The following is a 21,684-nucleotide window of genomic DNA, read 5'->3' on the forward strand; positions in this document are numbered from 1 at the left end:
CTTAATTCTGCTCTGTCACTTGATTTCTGATTGCAGATGGGTGAAATCCTGGCTTTGTGCCCTTCCCATTCAACAGCTGTCCATAGGAAAGGATTTAAATAACTCAAATCCACAAGAGTAGTAACACGTTGGTATTTTCCCTTCTAGGAAATTGCCCGACTCTTGATGGCTGAAGAGAAAAAAGCTTTCAAGAAAGGGAAGGAGAGAGAAAAGTCTTCCTTTGAAAGGAGGAGGCATGATCCAGACTGGAGGGTATGTCAAGCCTCAGGAGGTGCCACAAATGCAGTTCTATGTTAATCCCATTTCTAGAGGGAGGTTAGGGTGTGTAGTGAGCGCAAATGGAATGGTGCAGACTATTGCATCCAAAGGGTCTTGCCACTTCCCAAGCGTTTTGGAGCCACCTGCTTGGGTAGATGCTCTTTGGCTTCAGCCTCAAACAAGGTATGTCTTGGGCTCTGTCCTTGGAGGTTGTCACTGGTTATCACAGCACCTTGTGGCCTCCCTCAAGAACTGCAAGTCCTCCTGGTGCAGGACCTTTCCTCTGCTGAAATCCTGACTGTAGCAATAAAAGCAGTAGTTGGTTCAGTTCTTTTTGTGCATCACAGGTATAAGGACAATACAGCTGCTCCAAGTTGTCACTCTGCTTCATAATAAAATTGACGCTATAATGAGAGTATTGAGTGTATCAAGACTAGGTTTTTGTACGAGTAACACTATAGAGGCTTGGCTGGCTGATGTGGAAGGTGATAGGAAACAGATTTCATGGTCTGTGCTGGTGAGGTGCTAAAGTGGGTGTTGTGTTAATCTTGGGTTCAGTTGGAGATAGCTCTGATGTTTTCAGTGTCCGTACTGTGTTTGAGTGATTGCAGGGGCACAGCTGTGTGCAGCTGGGCCCTTATGCTCAGCCCAGCCAAGCGCACAGTCATCACACTGGCTATTTTTGACCCCAGCTTCGGGACATGTCCACCAGCACTGTCTCATATTTTGAGCGAGAACTGAGTTTGGCTCAGCAAAGATGAGTTTCGTTTGCTGGAAAGTAGTCCTGATATTACCACTTGCATGTGTCTGGCTGTAGCTAGTTGTGTGTATAAACTGATGCATGAAAGGACTGCGAGAAGCTGTGGCAACCTCAACGCCCTGGCTGGTGTCTTGCAAGGCACACAGATGAACTCCATTCCTTTCTTCTTCCCATCAGCATGATGCAAGTGAGTCCACGCGCTCAAGGTCAAAAGAAGGACCTGAAACTCAGCGACACAGAGGTGACAGGCCTTCAAGGTGAGCTTGAACCCGCTAGTAAAAATGGGGAAATGCAGTCAGAAGCTGAGTCCTGAGGAGGAGTTGTGGGGCGACCACAACTGACCCACCCGCAAGGGGCTTGGTAGAGAGCAGAGTTTTTGGCACTGAAAAGAGAGGGAGGGCAGAGAGCTCGTGAGGTGTTCAGCGATATGCGTCACTCGCTGTGCTCGTGGCATTTGTCCATATTGGTCTCTGTGCCTGGTGCTGACGGAGATTGATGAGCTTGTGCAGTGACATTTGTTAAATGGCAGAGAAGCATTGAGAGGGTTAAAGAGCTTCTGGGGATGTGAAACCAAATGTCATCTCTGGGCAGGAAGGAACAATTTTCATGCATTTGCACAGCTGCTCCCTTGGGTTCTCGCTCCCTAGTTAAGCCCTGTACACTGCTCGTGCTGCTGTGTGTGGACACCTACCTTTAAACAAGTATGTTGTGCTTTGGGGTAGCTCATCCCAGAGCTGATGGGAAGGTGCTGTAGCTCAGTCGTTCTTCTGAATCACTTGGTACCCTTGTCTGATGCTCCTCATGAGGGAGTGAACTCTGGAAGTGACCCTAGTGGCTTTGATTTCTAATACAGATACAAGCCTAGAAATTCTTGTTGAATTTGCGAAAGAAACAATAAAAGAGGTGCAGGTGGAAGCTGAGAAAAGTCTTATTAATGTGGTCTGGGGTTAAAACCGGGTAAGCATTAAACACTTCAAAATGTTGCTCTCTTCAGTGAGGTTTGCATCAAACTTCATAATGGAAATTCTTTGTTTCCTGACACCTTGAAACCATTATTAAATGAAAGCAGTCCATGAGAAGCAGTAAATACTGTGCATTTCTCACCACAGAAACAGTAACGGGCTGTGCTCAGAAGAGCTGGTCTGCAGGTGGAAAGTCTGGGCCAGACACAGTTTGCAACAAATTGATGGGGATGGACCAGGCAGCTGAGATGTTGATTTTGCCACATTGAGGTTTTTTTCCCCAACGCTTGTTTTTCCACTGTGCTTGGCAGGTCACAGCCTCACCTTGATGACTTTGAACACAGTCGATATTACACAAGCCAGCCCAGCCCCTTGCGCCAGACCCCGAAACCTGAGCACTCTCCTAAAGGTAGGATCAAGCCCATGGCTGCCCCCGCATTTGGGTTATTGGGTGCTGTTTCCCTCAAATAACCAGCCTGCAGGACAGGTAGATTGAAGGAGAGGTGTTAATAGAGAGGAGAAATGGATCTGATTGCCCCAGCAGGCAGACGATGCTATTCAGTGTTCGAGTTGTACTGGCTGAGCACGTTGCAGGCTGAGAGACTAAAAAGCTGAATGAGTTTGCCTTGAGTTTGTCAAGCTGCTGTGATCTCTTAATGATGAATGACTGTAAATCCAGGCAGCAGATGAAGGAGAAATAACGTAAAGACAATGACATGATGGATTTTAGGTGACTCACTAGTATCAAGCAATCCAATACAAGACAAAACCTCACAGTATCACCTGTCTGGCGGGCAAATGGGATGATCAGGCAGAAGCTTGTCCTGAGAACAGGCTTGTTTTGTTCCTATAGCATCTTAGCACTGCTTTGTTGGCTCATTTCCTGAAATCGCCAGGCACGAGCTGTATGGTTAGGGTCACCTTAGCCTGTTTTTTTTAAATCCAAATACTAATTGTCTAGAGCCTCTAGGGGGAAGAAAGGGGCAGCCAGAGTTTGACTCAGTTCCTTGGATTTCTTCCAGCTCCACTGATTGTGACTTAAATTTTGGGAAGTAAACTGTCTACATTTAAAGTTTGGGAAGCTTTTGCATTCTATCTTCATCAAACAAGCTGGAAAGTTGATGGCGCTTCATATAGTCTCTAAACCCAGTGTTTGTTCCATTTTCTTTAGTGAGACTGTGAAATGTGGCTGCAGTGCTGTTCACAGCCTAGAAGAAATGCAAATGTCTGCCTGTCTTGTGGATCTGTCTTTTTGTTTGCATACTTTTGGCCTTTTGGTTTGTTACTACGGGTGGTTCCCGTTTTGCCATTTGACTTTACCAGCGCCCTGGAAGTCACACGACATCCAAGAGGGCAGGGCAAGTAAAAGATGATTTTAGGTAGTATTTTCTTCACCAGGATTTATCCTTACGGACTCTTTTCTTTCTGTTTTACTTTCCAGGTTCCCGTAGGAAGCAGTAAGCTGTGCTAGCCTTTGCTTTGGTACTGACTCTTCTGTAGCAAACATTACTGGAATTGCCAGGCAACTTTCTTGATTCCTTACCCGATGGGAGGTACACCCTCTACTCCCAGGATCTCCTCCTTGTCACCATATTAATAAGGAACACTTGTTTGTTTCAATTTCTTACTCATATGTGATCATTTAAGCAGTGCAGTATAATCTAGCTGCCACAGAACTGTGTGAATCAACAAGCTGATTTAACAGCTCCCTCTTACATTGTTTTCAGGCTTTCCTCTTACTTCTGAGCTTTGGCTGGAGCTTTGACAAATAGACATGCACATACAACAGGGAGGAAAATCCAAGAAATAAGTTGGGTTATGGTAATGCAGCAAGAACGTCAGAAGTACAAGTCCTTTCCATATTAGGGTGACTTAGCAAAGGGTTGTGAGAGTAAAAATGTTTCTTCCTGTGCTGGGTAAGACAGCTGAGCCAACCTGACAGGGTTATGATAGCTTGCAGAAAGGACAGAGTGTATTCATAACGTACACCACCAAAACCCAGAACCTGGGACTAGTGAGGAAGAAATCTGCCTGCAGAACAAAATTTCTTAACTGTTCTATTTCTTTTTAAGGTTTCCAGCAATTCGGGTAGAGTGTGTAACCAGGCATTTAGCTCCAGGATATAGTTAAGAGGAAATACAATTTCAACTGAAATTATACCTTGTGTGCATGACTTTTAAGACGTGCCAGGGAGTTGATGAAGCTGTGAGTTGTGGATTGGGAAGAATCACACAAACAGATTTAAATGCCCGAAGGGACCTCTGTGGTCACCTGCTTTGAGCTTCGGCATGGTAGAAGCCAAGGAATTTTTACTGAAGCCAAGTAGGAGCTACTGTAACTTTTAGCTCAGTTGCTGATGCAGTTGAGTACAGTAACTTGTGTCTGAACCTGCATACATCTTAGAAACATAGGACTAAAGGAGGGCTGTATGGGCATGGAGCATTGCATCCAAAATCTACAGGTACAGGCAACTTTGAGCTAGACACAGGATGCTGAATCTGTGGCACACAGCGCACACAGTATCTGTGCTGTCTCCCTTCTACGCTGCTCCTGTCCAGCACCCCAGGCAGACTCCAGTCAGGATAAAACTGTTGATCTCTGGGGCATAGCTGGGTCTGCAAGAATAAGTTGTCTGTATAGATTTGCTCAGGCAGTGGTTTATTATTTTTTTTAATTTCTTTTTCTTTCAATGGCTTGATTTCCCTCCACTCTTAAAAAATAATTCCTCTTGTGCAAACAAGTAGTCTTTTCCCTTGGCCTCCTCTCATTTCAATTCTTTTGTCTTTTTAATATTTTTTTGCCACTTAAGTACATTTTTAAACTGCCAGACCGAGCATCTGGACTCTGGCTTGGAGTCTTGTTCATCCAGTACGGACTAGTTATTCATTTGGCAGTTTAGGTCATGGCAGCAGCGCCTGGCTGCACTGCCCCTGCAGCCCAGCTTCCTTATTGCCCGACGTCAAGTCTGTCCTACCATGCTCTTCATCTGCTGGCAGCTGCAGTTCGGCCCTTGGGTTTGCTGAGGGAGGGAGGCAGAGCCATAACTGTTCTCACCCTCATCACCATCTGCCTGGGAAAGGCCCCAGCCAGCTCTGTAGAGCTTTGTGAAGAGCACGTGCTGGTGTGGAGCACTGGTAGGAAACTGGAAGAGATCATGACTCTCTGCTCTTGCACTAATGCACAGTTCAAGCTCCAAAGCAGCTGAAAAACAACTCTTGGCTGTTGTCCTTGGTCAGGATAGTTACTGAGGCAAATCGCTAGGAAGACGAGGCAACTCCTTCACATAAGCTGCAAGGGAATGTTTAATACCACAGCATGAGCCCTTGCCTTGTCTTGACCAACAGCTCAAGAAACCTGTCTCCTATCCCTACTAGTGTGTTGGCAGCAATTGTGCTGTGAAGAACCAGCTAACCCCAGTAGATCTCTGCTCCAGGCATACACTAACTAAAAATGCTGTAATGTAGGACTTTGTGCATTGGCAGCATCCCATTAGCTGCATACCCTTGCTTCCAGACCACGAGCTTACTCACCTGTGTGAGCCTTTAGTGACTCACGAGCTCTTGCTTGCTGCTTCTTCTCAGGAAATATCCCAGCCAGCGGCTAGATTGTACTGCCCTTGCCTTGTTCCCTCTTCTAGTTCCGTCTCTGTCCATTCAGAAGTGTTAATGTTGTTTTAAATGATCTGGAAAAAGAGCAACATAGACTGTACTTTTTTTTTTTTATTTTATTTGATAACTTGGGCCAATGTGGCAACCTCATCTGCAATTACTTTATTTTGTAAAAAAATATTTTTGTATTTCATGTAACAGTCAAAATTTCTACTGCTGAAAATGCCATTTTTTTTTTTCTTTTCTGTGAATTTATCCCCTTCATTGCCATCAGAGTATTTATTGTTGTGAAGTGGGATGCCTGATGGGGTTTTATGGACTAATACTTTCTACAGATACCCCAATCCAGGCCCTGCTACTTGTATCATCTGGTGCACTTGAAAACTGGATGAGGAAAATCTTGCCAAATCAGAAAGTGGTTATGCTTTGTACTCACTGTGCATGGGGAAAACTGGTGACCTTCTTTAGAGGGAAGGGGAAATCACCAACAAGGAATTCAGCCCTCCCTGGGCCTCTGTAGCTGGCTGTGATGGGCTTTCTTGCATTGCAGTTGGCTGATGTAACTTCTGTCTTCCCCTAATGTCATGAAGGCCCTGAGCCTAGTGACATTTGAAGAACCTGTTAATTCAGGAGGGATGCTTCAGTGGGAATGAGTAGAAATGATATGAGAGAAAACTCTGGTTGATTTTATTTGGAAGCTGGGTAAAGTCTGAAGAAAACCTCAGTGCTTGCTCTGGGGAGCTGCAGAATCTACTTAATAGACTCCTTGTGCCAGCCAAGCTTTCTAGCCATGGCACCGAGAGACCTGATCCCAAGGGAAGGATCCCAGGAGCATCTGCTGCTTCCTTGGATGCTTTCAGAGAGTGTTGAATGCTTTATGGGCTGCTTTGGTCTGTATACTCCCTTAGTTCTTACCTTTTTATTCTTATTCCCTACACTTATTTGTTTGCACTCCCTTTTTGAGTTTTCTCCTGTTTTATTTTACCATAGCCCTTGTGTAAAGAGGAGCTCTGAGGTTTTGTTAGAAGGGGCTGACATCTTTTGAGAGAGAGAGAAATGCTAGGAACAGTAGCTGAGAGAAGCATGTAGTAAATAGGGTATAAATAGAACATTAGCCATCTAGTATACCTTGTGGGCTTCATGCAGGTTAGAGACTTCCTGAAGCAAAGATTGCAACTGGATTTGCATGTTTAGTAACCAGTTTTGAAAGGAGATTCCGTGGTCCCATTGGAGTCAACCAGAGTTGAGTTACGATCATGGATGAACATAGAACCAAGTCATTTTGGAGCTCAGCTGCCATGGTTCTGCTGAGAATCAGAAAATGCAGCTTGTGTAGGCGAGATGCAAAATCACCACCTTGCAGGTGGTTTGCTGGAAAGAGGCAAAATGCAGTTGATCCTTTTAAAAAACAATCAGAGCAATATTTCCTTTCTATGACAGAAAAATGTTTAAGTAACTCTATTTTTTCCTTGTCTTCCCTTGCCAAGTTTTAGTAGCTTTGCCTATGGTTTTGCTCTGTATTTAACAGCATGTCAGAGCCCTTGTTGGGAATCCTGCCCTGGTCGTTCAGGTCTTGCATCCCTTTCTGACTGTGCATTAACAAGGCAACAAACAGGCACCATGAGGAAAATTCATCACCGTGAAATCCTGGCACTTCCTAATCTCCATAGTAGGCACATCTCGCCAGCAAGAGCTCTCGCCACCTCCTCGCCTCCGTCCAAAGCACACTGGTCTGCAGAAGAGAGGGCGGGCGAACCCGAGTGATCGTGCCTTACGTGCAGGGATACTCCATGTCTTCAGCAGTCTGAGCTGAGTCACCTTGCTACGAAACACTGTCTTAACGTGGACTGTACAGCAGCGAGAAGCGGTTGCCGTCACGTGGATAGATCCAACAGGTTAAGCTCATCTCTTTTGAAGAACTTCGTGGTTTTGAACTTTCGTGGGGTGGGAAAATATCAGCTGTTGGGGAATAGATGAAGTCTCATCGTTGAATTTCTCCTCTTGAGGAGGAAGGACAGAAGTTACAAATGCTGCAGTTTGCTTCACTCTGTAAAAGGGATCTTGTATGTACAGTATTTTTATATCTCTGCATTCCCACCTGTCAGGATTTGAATCAGGATTAACATTCTCTTACTTAAGGGAAAAAAAAAAAAAAAGGATTTTTATTTTTACAGTGATAGACCTTTGTGCGTTGGGTTTTTTTTGTGCCAAATTACAGCCACTGTTACATTCTAGTGTTTTCATTCAGTTTATTGCTATTGATCAATGTGTATATTATATATTTTTATTATCAAGGTTTTTATTTGAATTCATATTAACCTGTATGCAAACTAACTGTGGATTGCTAATTTATATATAAAAGGGGAGCACTTGGAGACAGTGTGAGGATTCCCCTACTTAGTTTACACTCTTGTAATCCAGTGCAGCAAGTCCGTGGAACTCGTTGCTTCTTACACAGGGTGATCTCTGGGGTGTCTGTCACCCCGAGCAGATTGCTCCTGCCATTCCCCCAGGCACTGCAAGGCTGGGTGAGAGGCAATAGGAAATGAAGCACAGCTCACAGCATGGACTGAGGGGTGACCGAGCTCTCTGCTGTCCTGCTCCTGGCAGTGGTGCCAGGGAGGATGCTGCACAGAAATTCTCACCTGGGGTGACTTTGAGGGTTCCTCTGCCCTATATCTGTTCCCAGCTGATGGACAGGTTTGGTTTTGCCCCACTCTCTCAAAATGCTCAGTGAGTGCTTAGTTTTGCAGTTGTTTTGGGAGGTGAGTGTGGGATATAGTGCTGAGGCACAGCAGAACCCCTCGTGTGAAGTGTACCGCAGGCAGCTTGTCTCTTTTGGTTTTTTTTAATGCTAAGGGCAAGCATAAACCTACAGAGATCCATCCCGATTTACTGTACTCTTTAAAGTACGAGCCTTAGCACATTTCTGGCTGTGCAGCACTGCTGGGGGGGCTCTGGCTGTGCTGCACACAAAAGCCTCTTGGACTGCTACACCCAGGACAAGCTGCGGGGCACAGGTTTTGTGTGGAGAAGCTGCACTGCCCTCAGTTTATAGGCTGGAGAGACCATCGGCCATCTCCTCCCCATGGGTAGCACAGGGCAAGGCTTAGCTGTGCAGTTTGGGCTCTTCCAGGAGAGTCCCAGAGAGGACAGTGGCACACACAAATGAGTATTTTCTATTTCACAGTAAACAAGTTCCACTGTATCAGTGTTCACTCTAAGTAGACTCCACGGTGTGTCTCCAGCTGCATCTGTGCACTGCAATAGAGTTAATTGCCTCGGAGAAATAACTGCAGTTGTCTCATTTAGCTCTTCAGGGTAAACTTTCAGCCTGTTGAATCTAAATATTAGCCGTGCGATGAGATGGATTAGTCAGAAGGCTTAAATTCTTCAGAGCTGCAAGGGTACCCTGCGTTGCAACAGCTAATCCTTAAATATCAATTGCGCACTGACAATAAGCCGTCTATGCAAGCCTAGGTTTATTTCTTACTCTTGACTGTTCACTCTATAATTTTATCAGGTTTGGCATAGAGCTTCTGAATGACATTTAACCAAAGTATCATGTCCATGTGTGTATAGCATGTTTTGCTTCATACTCCTGAATTCTCATTGAATGTAAAGGGAACATTGCCTTGCCCTATTTTGTTCAATAAACCGCTGTATTTTGTTATCTATCACATCCTTCTGTCCCTCCGTGTGCTTTTCTGGAACGCTGAAGCGGGTTACACAAGAGCAGGAGAAAACAGAGCTTCGTTCCACCCTTGGCTGCTGGAGCTAAGCTGCTTCTACCAATAATTATGTTCTTCCAGTGTAATAGATGTAGCAAAACAACAAATTTGTATTTAATTTGATTGTTTTGTGGCCAGAGAGATGGAAAAAAAAAAAAAGCTGTGTAATATCTTGGAAAGGATCTGGACTGTTTCATTTCCTGAGACTGTGATACTGAAAAATAAAGCAGTGTAATTATTTGCAAGGGTAGGATACTTTTTTTTTCTTTTTTTTTGTTAACAAAGCTTTTTGATCTGCAAAAAGCCTGCTTGAAGCTTCCCAAGAACAACTTAGACCTGCAGTGATGGAACTGAAGGCAAGAAGGAAAAATGGCAAATGCCCTGTGACTGCCTGGTCTTCGAAGGTATCAGCTGAGGATGCAGCCACGTGCAGCTCAAACATGAGCAGACACAAAGCCATTTCCATGTCATAAATGGAGCTGGTGACTGAACATGCTAAAAGAATGGGGAGGTTACTAAATAGAAGCATTAGATTTTGAGTCCAAACTGTAAACTTTTCCCCCTAAGTCCCGAGTATAACCCATTGCACAGGGGAGTGGGGAGCCCTTTCATGCCCCACTGTAGGGTGTGTCAGGCTGTCCCCCCAGGGGACTGTGGGTCTGTGGGGGAGTGAGTGCTCAGACTCCAACAGAGTTCAGTTTGGGGCTTGATTCGGGGCTGTGTCACAACACTACCCCAGGGCTTTCAAATGCCTTTACATCATCTCTACCTCCTACCAACTCCATCTCACGAGTTCCCTAGGTATTAGCAGTGAGGGGAGGTAGGGATCAGCAAAACAGAAAATTAAATATACCAGGATGATGGCTAGCAGTGGAAGAGCCTTGTTGTAAAAAGAGGGCACTCAGGAGTGCCAAGAGCTCTGCCAACTTACAATTTATTGCAACCTCTTGTCTGAAGTGACTGGGTTGGTCTGTTTTCTTTGAAGGGCTTCTTTCATGCCAGCCTTGGCACTTGGCTTTAGGCGGTGGTGGGAGGGGGGCCAGCTGGAGCCCTGGGTAGCGTCTTTCACCTGCTGCAGGGATGTGCACACAGGGGACTGTATGTGGGAACCATAAAAGGAACATTGAAGAACTCCCTGGGGACTTTTTTTTCTTCTTTTTTTGCTGTATCAGAGGAATTGCTGATCTCTGGCTTGTCAAGTCACACGCAGCTCTCAAACTGTATGGACATGGGTGGTGATCCATTGCACTACTGGTGGTGGATCCAGGTTTCTTAGGTGTCCTCCAACTGTCGGAGCAGGTAAGCTAGCAGAGACTGCTTGAAGTCAGCATCACTCGGTACCCAGCAGCTTCACTGCACACTTGGCTGCTCTAGCCTGTGCTGCAAGGCAGGAGCTGCAGGTGGCAGCTGCCATCTCCCAGCTGTGCATGTGTCCAGATGCTCACCTTTCCATCAGGTCCATGCTGTGTAACTGCGGCTCTCACCCAGAAAAACTTTGGGATATGCTGCTCATGGCTTGGGAGGGCTGAACCCTGCTTAGGGGCCGCCTGTGGAAGGAACTGCAGGGCTGGGGGTGCTCACATGCAGCTGATAAATGGCTTTTCATGTCCAGATGGACAGCCAGGACTCAACTGAGCTGTTGTGTGCTGGCTCACATTTTGCATTGGGAACAGATGCTGGTGGAGAAACATCATTCTCTTATCTGGAACTGCTGGTGCTGTTGTTCATGAGGCAAACCTTGTGGCTGCAGAGTGACCCAAAGCCTAAAGAAGCTGGGGGAGCTGAGATACAAATGGCTGGTTGTACTACACGTGGTACACATGTACCATTCTCAGTTAGTTTCCTGGCGAGTTAGTTGGGTTACAGTTTGCCTGGAGATGGAGAGCATCCTTCTGCCATGTGAGACCCTGGGTTATGCCTGAGACTATTCCTTCTCAATCTCAATATTGAACAAAACCAGGCCCTACATCCCGATTCTTTGTGCCATCCTGCTAGCAAGCAGCAGCTCCTGGCACCAACCACTTATCTCGGTTCAGAGGCACTCGTGTCCATCACCATGATTTGTTCTTTCGGGGGCAGGGATCCTTGAGCAGCACCCTTGAGTCCATCAGTTCTATCCTGCTTCACCCTGGCCAGGTTTCCTGACACAGTTAATAGTAAAACAGATTTAGTATCAGGCTGCAAAGCAAGTACAGAACCTGAGTCTAGCAGCTGGGAATCTGTTGAATGTCCATGCGTCTCTGACCCCAGAGAGCCCCAGACAAGGACCCAAGTGGCTGTGCCAAAACCTGCTCCTGTTTCATACTGGTGCTGGTGTGCAGCAGCTCTGAGCACTGACATTTTGGTTTTCATAAAATCTCCTCTCTCCTGGAGCTGCTTTTGCCTTCGCAATCGTTCTCTTGTCCTGCCCTTTCCCCCAAAGCAGACATCCTAACTCCACCTTGGTGACTCACCTCGTGGCCTTTTGAGGCCAGGCGTCAAACACAGACACAGCTACCCCCTAGCTGGTGCTGGGGGCTCCAGGACCACCACATGATTTCTATTTATGTATAAACAGCGTAATGCCGCATCACAGGACCGGCTATTTTAAATTTGGATGCTGTTTCATTTTTATTAAAACACGGTTGACATATGCAGTGCCTAATCATGAGCCAGAGGAACATGTGTGTGTCTTGCTAATAGGGTTTATGCCTGGATGAGCGCTGCAGGAGCACACCAGGGTCCCCTTCCCTGGGCTGAGCATGGAGCTGGGAAGGTCACTTACTCAAAGAGTGCTCCATGCCTTGGCTCTCCTTCCCTCTTCATCCTTCCCAGGTACAGGCAGTGTCCAGAGGGTGATGACACGGCCATGCTTGTATGTGTCACCAGGGAGTACCTGGGGAGCGCGAGCTTTGTCCCAGTGAGGCTGGAAAAAAGCTTTTTTTTTTTTTCTTTTTGTAGTTTTAACAGTTACTGATACAGCAGCTGGAGATTTACCAGGGAAGGTGGTGTTTGGGGAGGGCATGAGATGTCCAGTTACATAAGGTTTATTCCTACCACTGGCTCCCATCTGCCACACTGCACGCTGTCCTGAGAAGTTGTGCTCAGCCTGTTAAGGGACACACAAACCCCACTCGAGCACTTCATTTATGTATTTTTATTTACTTGTTAATTACTTACAACTGATGAACTACTGAAGGCCAGCCTGAAGGTGTATGTTAATGTCCAGGAACTTCCCTACTGTAAGCTGTGCAGGCAGGTCTGGAGGAAGAGATTGCTTGCAGTCTCCTCTGCAAAGGCAAAGGGAGGCATCAAGAACAAAGATATCTCAGTGAATTTTCTAGTCTGCTTGCAAACCCAGGCAGCTTGTCCTACCGGAAAAGTCCTCAACCGTGGAAATGTGTCCTGTGCACAGACAGGACTGCCCCTATTGCCACAAAGAGCTTGGAAAGGTTGGTGCAGAACATCCCACAGGAGAAGGGGATTCACCATTGCAGCACCTGAGGCAGAGAGGACCCACAGCTGCTCCAAATATGGCCATAATTGCAGATCTGACAGCAGCTGTGTCTTGTTGACAACCCTAGCCAGTAAGAGGGACCAAAAGCATCAGTACAGGCAACAGCTGACCAAAGCTGATCCCTCCAGGTCCTGGTGTTTTCAGTCTTCTGCACTTTAAGTTGTGAAGAGACCAGTGCCCTCGTGCGTTCCGGCTGACAACAGCAGCTCCGGTCAGAAGCAGGTAGGCAAAGAAGGGTTGGTTTTTCTTTCTTTTACAGGCACTGGTAGCTGATTTCAGGAAGATGTCTGCTTGAAATCAGGGTGTGCTGCTTGGGCCAGTCACTGCAATTCAGAAGTCACTTCCTGCTCAGCTAAAAACATTTTGTTTTCTCTAAATATTCTTCCAATTTACTGAGCTGCAGGTGTGCAACTTGTCAGTCTGCCTCCTCCTCCTCCCAACCTGTTCTCCTTTGGGAAATGAAGAGCGAATTAAACACACAGGCTTGAAAACAAACTTAGATTAATAAAAATGAATTATAATAATCTTGAAACAAAAGGCAGAAAAATGCTTTATTTTCCTTTTAAGTGATTTTTCTTTTTGTAGCAATGACAGTTGAAGTGCAGCGTGCTGGGACGCTCCAGAGCAGCACAGTTTATACCATGGCTCTCTCTAGTGGCCAGACCACAGGCAAGAGAAAGACTGTGGAGCTGCTCGGTGGCAGAGCTCAAGACAGACAGGTTTTATTGCCCCAAGGGAGCTGGCGTTCAGGGTGCTGACACCCCCCAGCAGAAAGCAGGGAAGCTGTAGGCTCCCCTCCTGCAGATGTGCCTCCTGCATGGGCTGATCAGGCCACAGGAGCAACAGGTAAATGCAGGCCAAAATCTTACCTGCAAGGTGTGCCAGTGGAGGAACCCATCTCAGACAGATGTATTGATGGTGCTTCAGTCCTGCAAAGCTCTCAGGGTGTAAAAGTCAAGTGCGCTGGGTTAGATGAAGCCATTTGAAGCCCTTCTCAAGTCAAAACACCTGGACTGATGGACTGAGCATCACTTTACACAACTAGATGGGGCCAGTTTTTCACTGTACAGCTACAGTATATTGGTTACAGACAGACTTCATGCTTTGTGTGCTCTACCATCACCTTGCTCCTTTCAGACACTGCAGCTGGGAACAGACCACAGAGAGGATTCCTCCTCTAGGTTGGCCAGCTGTCTTTGGAGGCCTCTATTTGCTTTAGTTTGTTATTTTTTTTATTTCATTTGGCAGCATGGTTGGTAATAACCATTGGCACCTAAAGTACTGATTGCTTGCAGGGTAGTATTTGGGCAATTTTCTTATTGACAATATTGCACATTTTGTATTCATTTCATCATAGAAATTGTGTGCCAGAACCATGGATTTAAATGATGTCAATTATGTGGCAAAGCCAAACACGCAAAAATTTAGGAAATAGCAGAATTGAAATCATAGAGATAATATTAATTTAGCCCCTTTGCCAGTACACAGCGTAAGCCAGGTAAGGTCAGGGTCCGTATTTTTCCCTGTACTCTTACCTCAGCCCCAGGCAAGCTCTCTGGGTGATGAGCTGTGACTATTGCTGTTTACTGCCATCACCTCAAAATAAAGCCAAAGTTCCCCAAAGAGCAGCAAGTTCTGCTTCTTGATAAATAACACAACCACCCACCCACAGCTCCAGCCAGGAGCCAGAGCTTCCACCACTTTCTCTTAGAAGCTCTTAATGCCCTGAAGCAAGTGGCTCCTCCCTTTTATACCCAGCCTTTTCCAGCTTGCTCTTCTGGGAACAGGCCCTTTAATGCATAGAAAGATGCTTTTTCCGATCCTTCTGATGGATTTAAACTTTTCTCTGCTTTTGTTGTGAGTATTTCGGCTTACCTTTTTCTCATTAGAGGATTAAGAATTTACTCTTGCATACTAAAATTAATTCCCTAGCTTACGCTTCTTGCCCCCATGATTCTTGTAGATATTGGTGTGAAGTACTTCAGCCTCTGGTTCAAAGGGAGTAAATGGTTTTCTCTGGCTTGCAGTGCTTTGTTGCGTTTTGGAGAATCTCTTCTTGTGGTTGTGTGAGCACCATCCCAGTGAAACCCATGGCTGCTGCTTTGCAAAGAAGTTTGCAGTGACTTTTTGAGGTGTAGAGCTTTTAGGAAGCTATCCTGGATACCCATGTGTCAAGCTGCCTGTCTGAGACCTTGGTCTTGCCAGCCTGCTCTCCAAAGGGAGCTGGTGCGGGTGGCTTCTGTAGCCCTGGAGGGTCAGGATGTGGTGTAGGGTACAGGTACAGGGTGCTGCCCCATGCCCTGCAGCCAACCTGCTGCAGTAAAATGCCAGGAACTATTTTAAACCTTATATTGAACCACTGTAACCTGTGAAAGAGAGATGGTGTGTAGCAAAACTATAACTTAGTACTGTGAAAGGGGGGGGGGGGAAAAAACACTTAAGGAAACCTTCCTCCTGCTGAATCATTCCCTTTTTTGCTGTGCATGAAGGTAGAAAAAGCATTGCTGCTGTGAGGAATACTAGGAACTTCATTGCAGGAGTTACCCCTTTACCACTGCTTTGGTGCTGTACCAACCTGAACCTGAAAAAAATCCTTACCCTAAATTGCTTGAGGGTTTGCATAATTGCAAATCTTACCCTAAATCCTTACCCTAAATTGTATAAGGGAGAGGCAATCTGGCTATAGGAAGAGTAACTCCTTGATACTGGCTTTTTTTGCTTTTCCTGTTTCTTTAATTTCTTTTTTTCTTGCTACAGCTGCTATGTATGCACAGCTGTATGTATTTTCCTGAATCCCATGGACTGAAGCATATCACTGCTCTTGTATCTGGTCCTTCTTGTGATATTTACCATTTACAGCTTAATTGGGTTCTGTATTACTGAAGGCTTCCTGCTACTCGAAGGGCATTAGGGAGTTGCATTGAAATATTTATGTCCAGTGCATTACTTCATTAAGGAAATGATCTAAAATGAATGGAGATTGAATTATGCTCAAAATGCCCTATAAAACTGGATGCTGACTGATTACTTAATGGTTCTCCTGATACATGATGCATTAGAGGTCTATGTTGCCTTTAATATTTCATGGGCTGATCTGTGTCTTACAGCAACCCCAGACTGTTGTTTAATGGCATTTCCTTGTAACAGAGTATGTTCCCTTTTTTTCCTTGGCATACGTGGTGTTTTCATGGTACATGAATTGAGGTGTCAAACTATGTTTTGTGCTTGAGAATCTAATTGAGGTCACTAAACAGATCATTCCTGTTTCGGTGCTAGGAAGGAAAACTGTTCAGAAACTACTCTTGCAGCTCAGGATAGTTCTTGTGATGTGTTTTGCCTTTAGTCACGTACACGTTAGCTGTCTCCAGACTCACCAGCCTGTGGTTTGAACTGGAAGAGCTTAATTTGGTGCTAACCACTCAACAGAACAGACAGCAGAAAGCTTTTATCAAACTTTTTAGTTTTCAGGGCTTTTAGCAAGCTTAATTTGGTCTCCAGTAACAGAGAATGAATTCTCCTGGCTGAGATGAGCTAATGCAAATATTAATATAAATGTTACAAGATGCAAAGGAAGAGTGCAATAGGTCCTTCAGACACTGCTGTCCTCAATCCCAAGTATGTGGTGCATATTCCTTTCTCTTCTGGAGTCTTTCTTCTCAGGAAAATCACTAAGTGTTTCTGGGATGGAGAAGCTCCAGACTGGACAGGGCTCAGAGGGAATCTGGGGACAGCAGAGGCTGTAATAGCAAACCGGACCTGGCACGTCTGTGTTCCTTGTAACACTTGCAGCAGCATTCCTGCTTCTCATGGCATGCACGGAAAAAGCTTGTTTTCCAAGACCTGTGCAGTGCCTGTTTCAATGCCTGGGAGAGATCTTCTCACTTACATCCAGTGTTGACTTGGCCTTCTGCAGAGCAGGGGTTCTTTGAACATTGATTTGTATAAAAGAAAACATCTAGGATTTAGTAGAAATTTTTTTTATAAGAGAAATGTCAGCTTGGTTTCCCTTTTGGCCTGTCCCTTAATCTCACTGTCTCATGCACTGGGGAAATCCAATCCTTGCAAAGTTAATTTTATTAATTGATGCTTATTGGATTGTCTTTAAAATCAAACAAGCTTTAGTTGTGTGAGCTGGAAAATAAAAAGCATGCAGGGACCTAAAGGAGATTCAATTCAGTACGATTCCTTTGCTTGTAAAAAGTAGCTCCTGCAGAGCCAAATTTCCTGAAACTCTGGGGATTCCCCCCCTGTGAGGGACAGTTGTGGCAGAAAATGTAAGACTGGGAGTGAGGAGAGCTGGGTTCATCTTCCAGTTCAATGCAAACTCCCAGTGCAGCCTTGGCGGGGTTGAGGGTACTGGGGAAGGACTTGAGCTCTGCAGCGGGAGGTGCCTGGTGCCCAGCAAGGAATATGAAATGCTTTGCCAGTATCAGACCTCTCCTGGGGAAAGCTGGTATTCTGGGAGTTGCAGTATATTGACTCACTTAGAAGCTCAGTATATTGACACACTTTGGAGTATTCACCAGGAAATGTGATGTGTGTGTGGGGGTGACATCTGCTTTCATGGCTTGAGGAGACTTAGATACCCTCCGGGCAGCATCCACTGCACTGGCACGTTGGTTTCCAGCATCCAAAATGTAGATGGTTAGCAAGTTGAAAATCCAGGTTTTCTTCTGTCTGTTCCCTGAGATCCAAAGCCATGTCTCTGCTGCGCCAGGAGAGTGTGCTGGCTACACGAGTTTATTCTGATAAGGCTGTGCTCTCTGGTGCTCAAGCTCTGCTGCTCTGTGATCAACTGAGCTCCAAGGGCCAAGTGAGCAGTGCAAGGGGGAGCCTTAGATGTTCCTCAGAAGGAGGAGAGCCCTGGATCAGTCCTGCTTCTGATGTCATTTAGACATTCAGCAGTGTCGTTGGATTAAATCCTGAAATATCCTTGCTGTAGGGAGCCAAGCTTGACACTTGCAGGGTGCACAGCTCTGGGGTGACCTCACCTGGAGTAAGTGGATGGAGTTGATGTTTCTGTGGCTTCCGAGGCTTGTTGCTGAGTGTGCACAGAGGCTCTTCTGGGCACTGTGTCCTCTGGGCGATGGCAAGCAGTGAGCCTGGGAGCCAAATGGCTGGGGTGCAGGCAGCAGGTAGACAGCAAACAACTGTATGGAAAATAGTTGGAGGGAGACATAGGGGATTCGGTATTATTGTGTAGGGGGGGCATAGAGGAAAAGGACACAAATGCAAAAGAAAGCAAATTAGCATTTTTATTGTGTTTCTTCTAGAACAAAGTGGGGGTTTTGCTTTGCCTTCCTGGGGAAAAGGGAATATCTACTCCCTGTCTCAGAATGCAATGAAACCCCAAAGCAAATCATCTGACTCCTGACAGCTTGAGGTTTTTAACACAGTAAATAAGGCAACATGTTTTTTCAAAGTCAAAAAAGGACCTGGGGTTTGTGACAAAAGTTATTAATAAAAAGTGTTCTCTTGGGCAGCGAATTCAGAGGTTGCCTCATCAGACAGTAATTACCAGCCCAGCACCACCATTCCTGAGACAATTGAAATTTAGCCTCCTGACAAAAAATTGATTTTGAAGATTAATTGTCCCCTGTAGCACAGTTTTAGACCAATCTGAAATACAGAGAGGACAATTGTCCTTTGGGTTTAATAGAGCTGTCTCTTTGATATTCACAGAGCTAGAGCAGCTATATGTGGTTTTGTCCTGACTTAAAACTGATATAAGGAAGGCAGCCTCAGAGAGGTGCAGCTGTCAGGGAGGGAACAACCACGGTGACCTCTTTTTGCGCTGCACTCATGGTTCCTGTGCTGGACCAAGGGTAATGTAAAACAAATTTGGTTTTAAAAAGTGTTATTTCCTTGTGCAGCAGTATCAGTGCAGCCCACCATGCTTTTAAACCCTCATTGGAAAGACAAAGCTGGCTGGAAGAGCTTATCCTGATGTTATTTTCAAATGTATGTGGAAGGGCACCACTCAGAGCCCTGGGGAGCTCAGCTCTCCCCAAAGAGGACTTTTGAAGTGTAGTAACACATGCTTTTTCTCTAGCATAGCTGTTGTCTAGCTACTGAGGTGTTGCTTTGAGCTAGGGAGACTCTTCTGGGTGGAAATTCTTTTGGGAGATAGTTTTTTCCTTGCCTGGCTTCCTGTGGTTTGAGCTGAAACCCTGTCAGTGCTTTTCTAACCTTGGAACATACAGATTAGTTCCAGCAAAATTAGGCAGAGGCATCCTACATATTGCAGCAGGTGTTCAACTAATCAGCCACTAGAGAATCCACAATGGAGGTTTCTGAAGGAAAATGGGATTTGTACATTCTGCTGCTCAGGAGGGAACTTGGATCTGATTCTCCCCAGGAGCCAGGCAGCTGGTGTCCTGAGGTGCTGTGTGAAGCACGCGGAACTTGAGCTGGGTATTGAACCTGCACAGGCAGCAGTGGGACACTGGGAGAAGGAAAAGAGGAGAAGCTGTGTCAGGAGGAAATCTGGCATGATTCAATGGCTCAGGAGTGGAAGGGCTGCTGAAAGTGGGCACCTGGACCTCACTGTGAAACATTGGTCTCTTGGCAGGTTTAATACAGCTTTTCTCTAACAATACCTGTCTGTATCCCATCATGTGCTTTCCTTTTGTAGTGTCAAACTTACAGCAAGGTGACTGAGAGCTGAATTAGCCATTGGCTCGGTGCATCCTAGTGCCCAGCCTGTCCTCTCTGTGGCTGGGCAAGATTTCTTCATGCTTTTGGCTTGGCATCTCCATTCAGGTGTTCATAGTCTATATCCCAGGACTCTTTGGAAAGCTGGTATTCTGGGAGTTGCAGTATATTGACTCAGAAGCTCAGTATATTGACACACTTTGGAGTATTCACCAGGAAATGTGATGTGTGTGTGGGGGTGACATCTGCTTTCATGGCTTGAGGAGACTTAGATACCCTCCGGGCAGCATCCACTGCACTGGCACGTTGGTTTCCAGCATCCAAAATGTAGATAGTTAGCAAGTTGAAAATCCAGGTTTTCTTCTGTCTGTTCCCTGAGATCCAAAGCCATGTCTCTGCTGCGCCAGGAGAGTGTGCTGGCTACACGAGTTTATTCTGATAAGGCTGTGCTCTCTGGTGCTCAAGCTCTGCTGCTCTGTGATCAACTGAGCTCCAAGGGCCAAGTGAGCAGTGCAAGGGGGAGCCTTAGATGTTCCTCAGAAGGAGGAGAGCCCTGGATCAGTCCTGCTTCTGATGTCATTTAGACATTCAGCAGTGTCGTTGGATTAAATCCTGAAATATCCTTGCTGTAGGGAGCCAAGCTTGACACTTGCAGGGTGCACAGCTCTGGGGTGATCTCACCTGGAGTAAGTGGATGGAGTTGATGTTTCTGTGGCTTCAGAGGCTTGTTGCTGAGTGTGCACAGAGGCTCTTCTGGGCACTGTGTCCTCTGGGCGATGGCAAGCAGTGAGCCTGGGAGCCAAATGGCTGGGGTGTAGGCAGCAGGTAGACAGCAAACAACTGTATGGAAAATAGTTGGAGGGAGACATAGGGGATTCGGTATTATTGTGTAGGGGGAAAAGGACACAAATGCAAAAGAAAGCAAATTAGCATTTTTATTGTGTTCTAGAACAAAGTGGGGGTTTTGCTTTGCCTTCCTGGGGAAAAGGGAATATCTACTCCCTGTCTCAGAATGCAATGAAACCCCAAAGCAAATCATCTGACTCCTGACAGCTTGAGGTTTTTAACACAGTAAATAAGGCAACATGTTTTTTCAAAGTCAAAAAAGGACCTGGGGTTCGTGACAAAAGTTATTAATAAAAAGTGTTCTCTTGGGCAGCGAATTCAGAGGTTGCCTCATCAGACAGTAATTACCAGCCCAGCACCACCATTCCTGAGACAATTGAAATTTAGCCTCCTGACAAAAAATTGATTTTGAAGATTAATTGTCCCCTGTAGCACAGTTTTAGACCAATCTGAAATACAGAGAGGACAATTGTCCTTTGGGTTTAATAGAGCTGTCTCTTTGATATTCACAGAGCTAGAGCAGCTATATGTGGTTTTGTCCTGACTTAAAACTGATATAAGGAAGGCAGCCTCAGAGAGGTGCAGCTGTCAGGCAGGGAACAACCACGGGTGACCTCTTTTTGCGCTGCACTCATGGTTCCTGTGCTGGACCAAGGGTAATGTAAAACAAATTTGGTTTTAAAAAGTGTTATTTCCTTGTGCAGCAGTATCAGTGCAGCCCACCATGCTTTTAAACCCTCATTGGAAAGACAAAGCTGGCTGGAAGAGCTTATCCTGATGTTATTTTCAAATGTATGTGGAAGGGCACCACTCAGAGCCCTGGGGAGCTCAGCTCTCCCCAAAGAGGACTTCTGAAGTGTAGTAACACATGCTTTTTCTCTAGCATAGCTGTTGTCTAGCTACTGAGGTGTTGCTTTGAGCTAGGGAGACTCTTCTGGGTGGAAATTCTTTTGGGACATAGTTTTTTCCTTGCCTGGCTTCCTGTGTTTTGAGCTGAAACCCTGTCAGTGCTTTTCTAACCTTGGAACATACAGATTAGTTCCAGCAAAATTAGGCAGAGGCATCCTAGGTATTGCAGCAGGTGTTCAACTAATCAGCCACTAGAGAATCCACACTGGAGGTTTCTGAAGGAAAATGGGATTTGTACATTCTGCTGCTCAGGAGGGAACTTGGATCTGATTCTCCCCAGGAGCCAGGCAGCTGGTGTCCTGAGGTGCTGTGTGAAGCACGCGGAACTTGAGCTGGGTATTGAACCTGCACAGGCAGCAGTGGGACACTGGGAGAAGGAAAAGAGGAGAAGCTGTGTCAGGAGGAAATCTGGCATGATTCAATGGCTCAGGAGTGGAAGGGCTGCTGAAAGTGGGCACCT

At 45.8% G+C, this 21,684-nt stretch overlaps 1 protein-coding gene across 2 annotated transcripts in view; it reads left to right on the forward strand.

The window, feature by feature from the left end:
• The window catches only part of CCDC50 (coiled-coil domain containing 50), a 45,004-nt gene extending 35,440 nt beyond the window's left edge, over nucleotides 1-9,564 (forward strand). For both annotated transcript variants that reach the window (XM_014945974.1, XM_014945975.1), the window contains 4 exons: nucleotides 148-252; nucleotides 1,196-1,275; nucleotides 2,292-2,389; nucleotides 3,422-9,564. In XM_014945974.1, coding sequence (XP_014801460.1) covers nucleotides 148-252; nucleotides 1,196-1,275; nucleotides 2,292-2,389; nucleotides 3,422-3,441 — 303 coding nt within the window. In that variant the 3' untranslated portion in view covers nucleotides 3,442-9,564. The remainder of the gene's footprint in view (nucleotides 1-147; nucleotides 253-1,195; nucleotides 1,276-2,291; nucleotides 2,390-3,421) is intronic.
• The last annotated feature ends 12,120 nt before the right edge of the window (nucleotides 9,565-21,684 follow it).

The sequence above is a fragment of the Calidris pugnax genome, unplaced genomic scaffold (genome assembly GCF_001431845.1).
Source record: "Calidris pugnax isolate Ruff unplaced genomic scaffold, ASM143184v1 scaffold111, whole genome shotgun sequence".
NCBI lineage: Eukaryota > Metazoa > Chordata > Aves > Charadriiformes > Scolopacidae > Calidris > Calidris pugnax.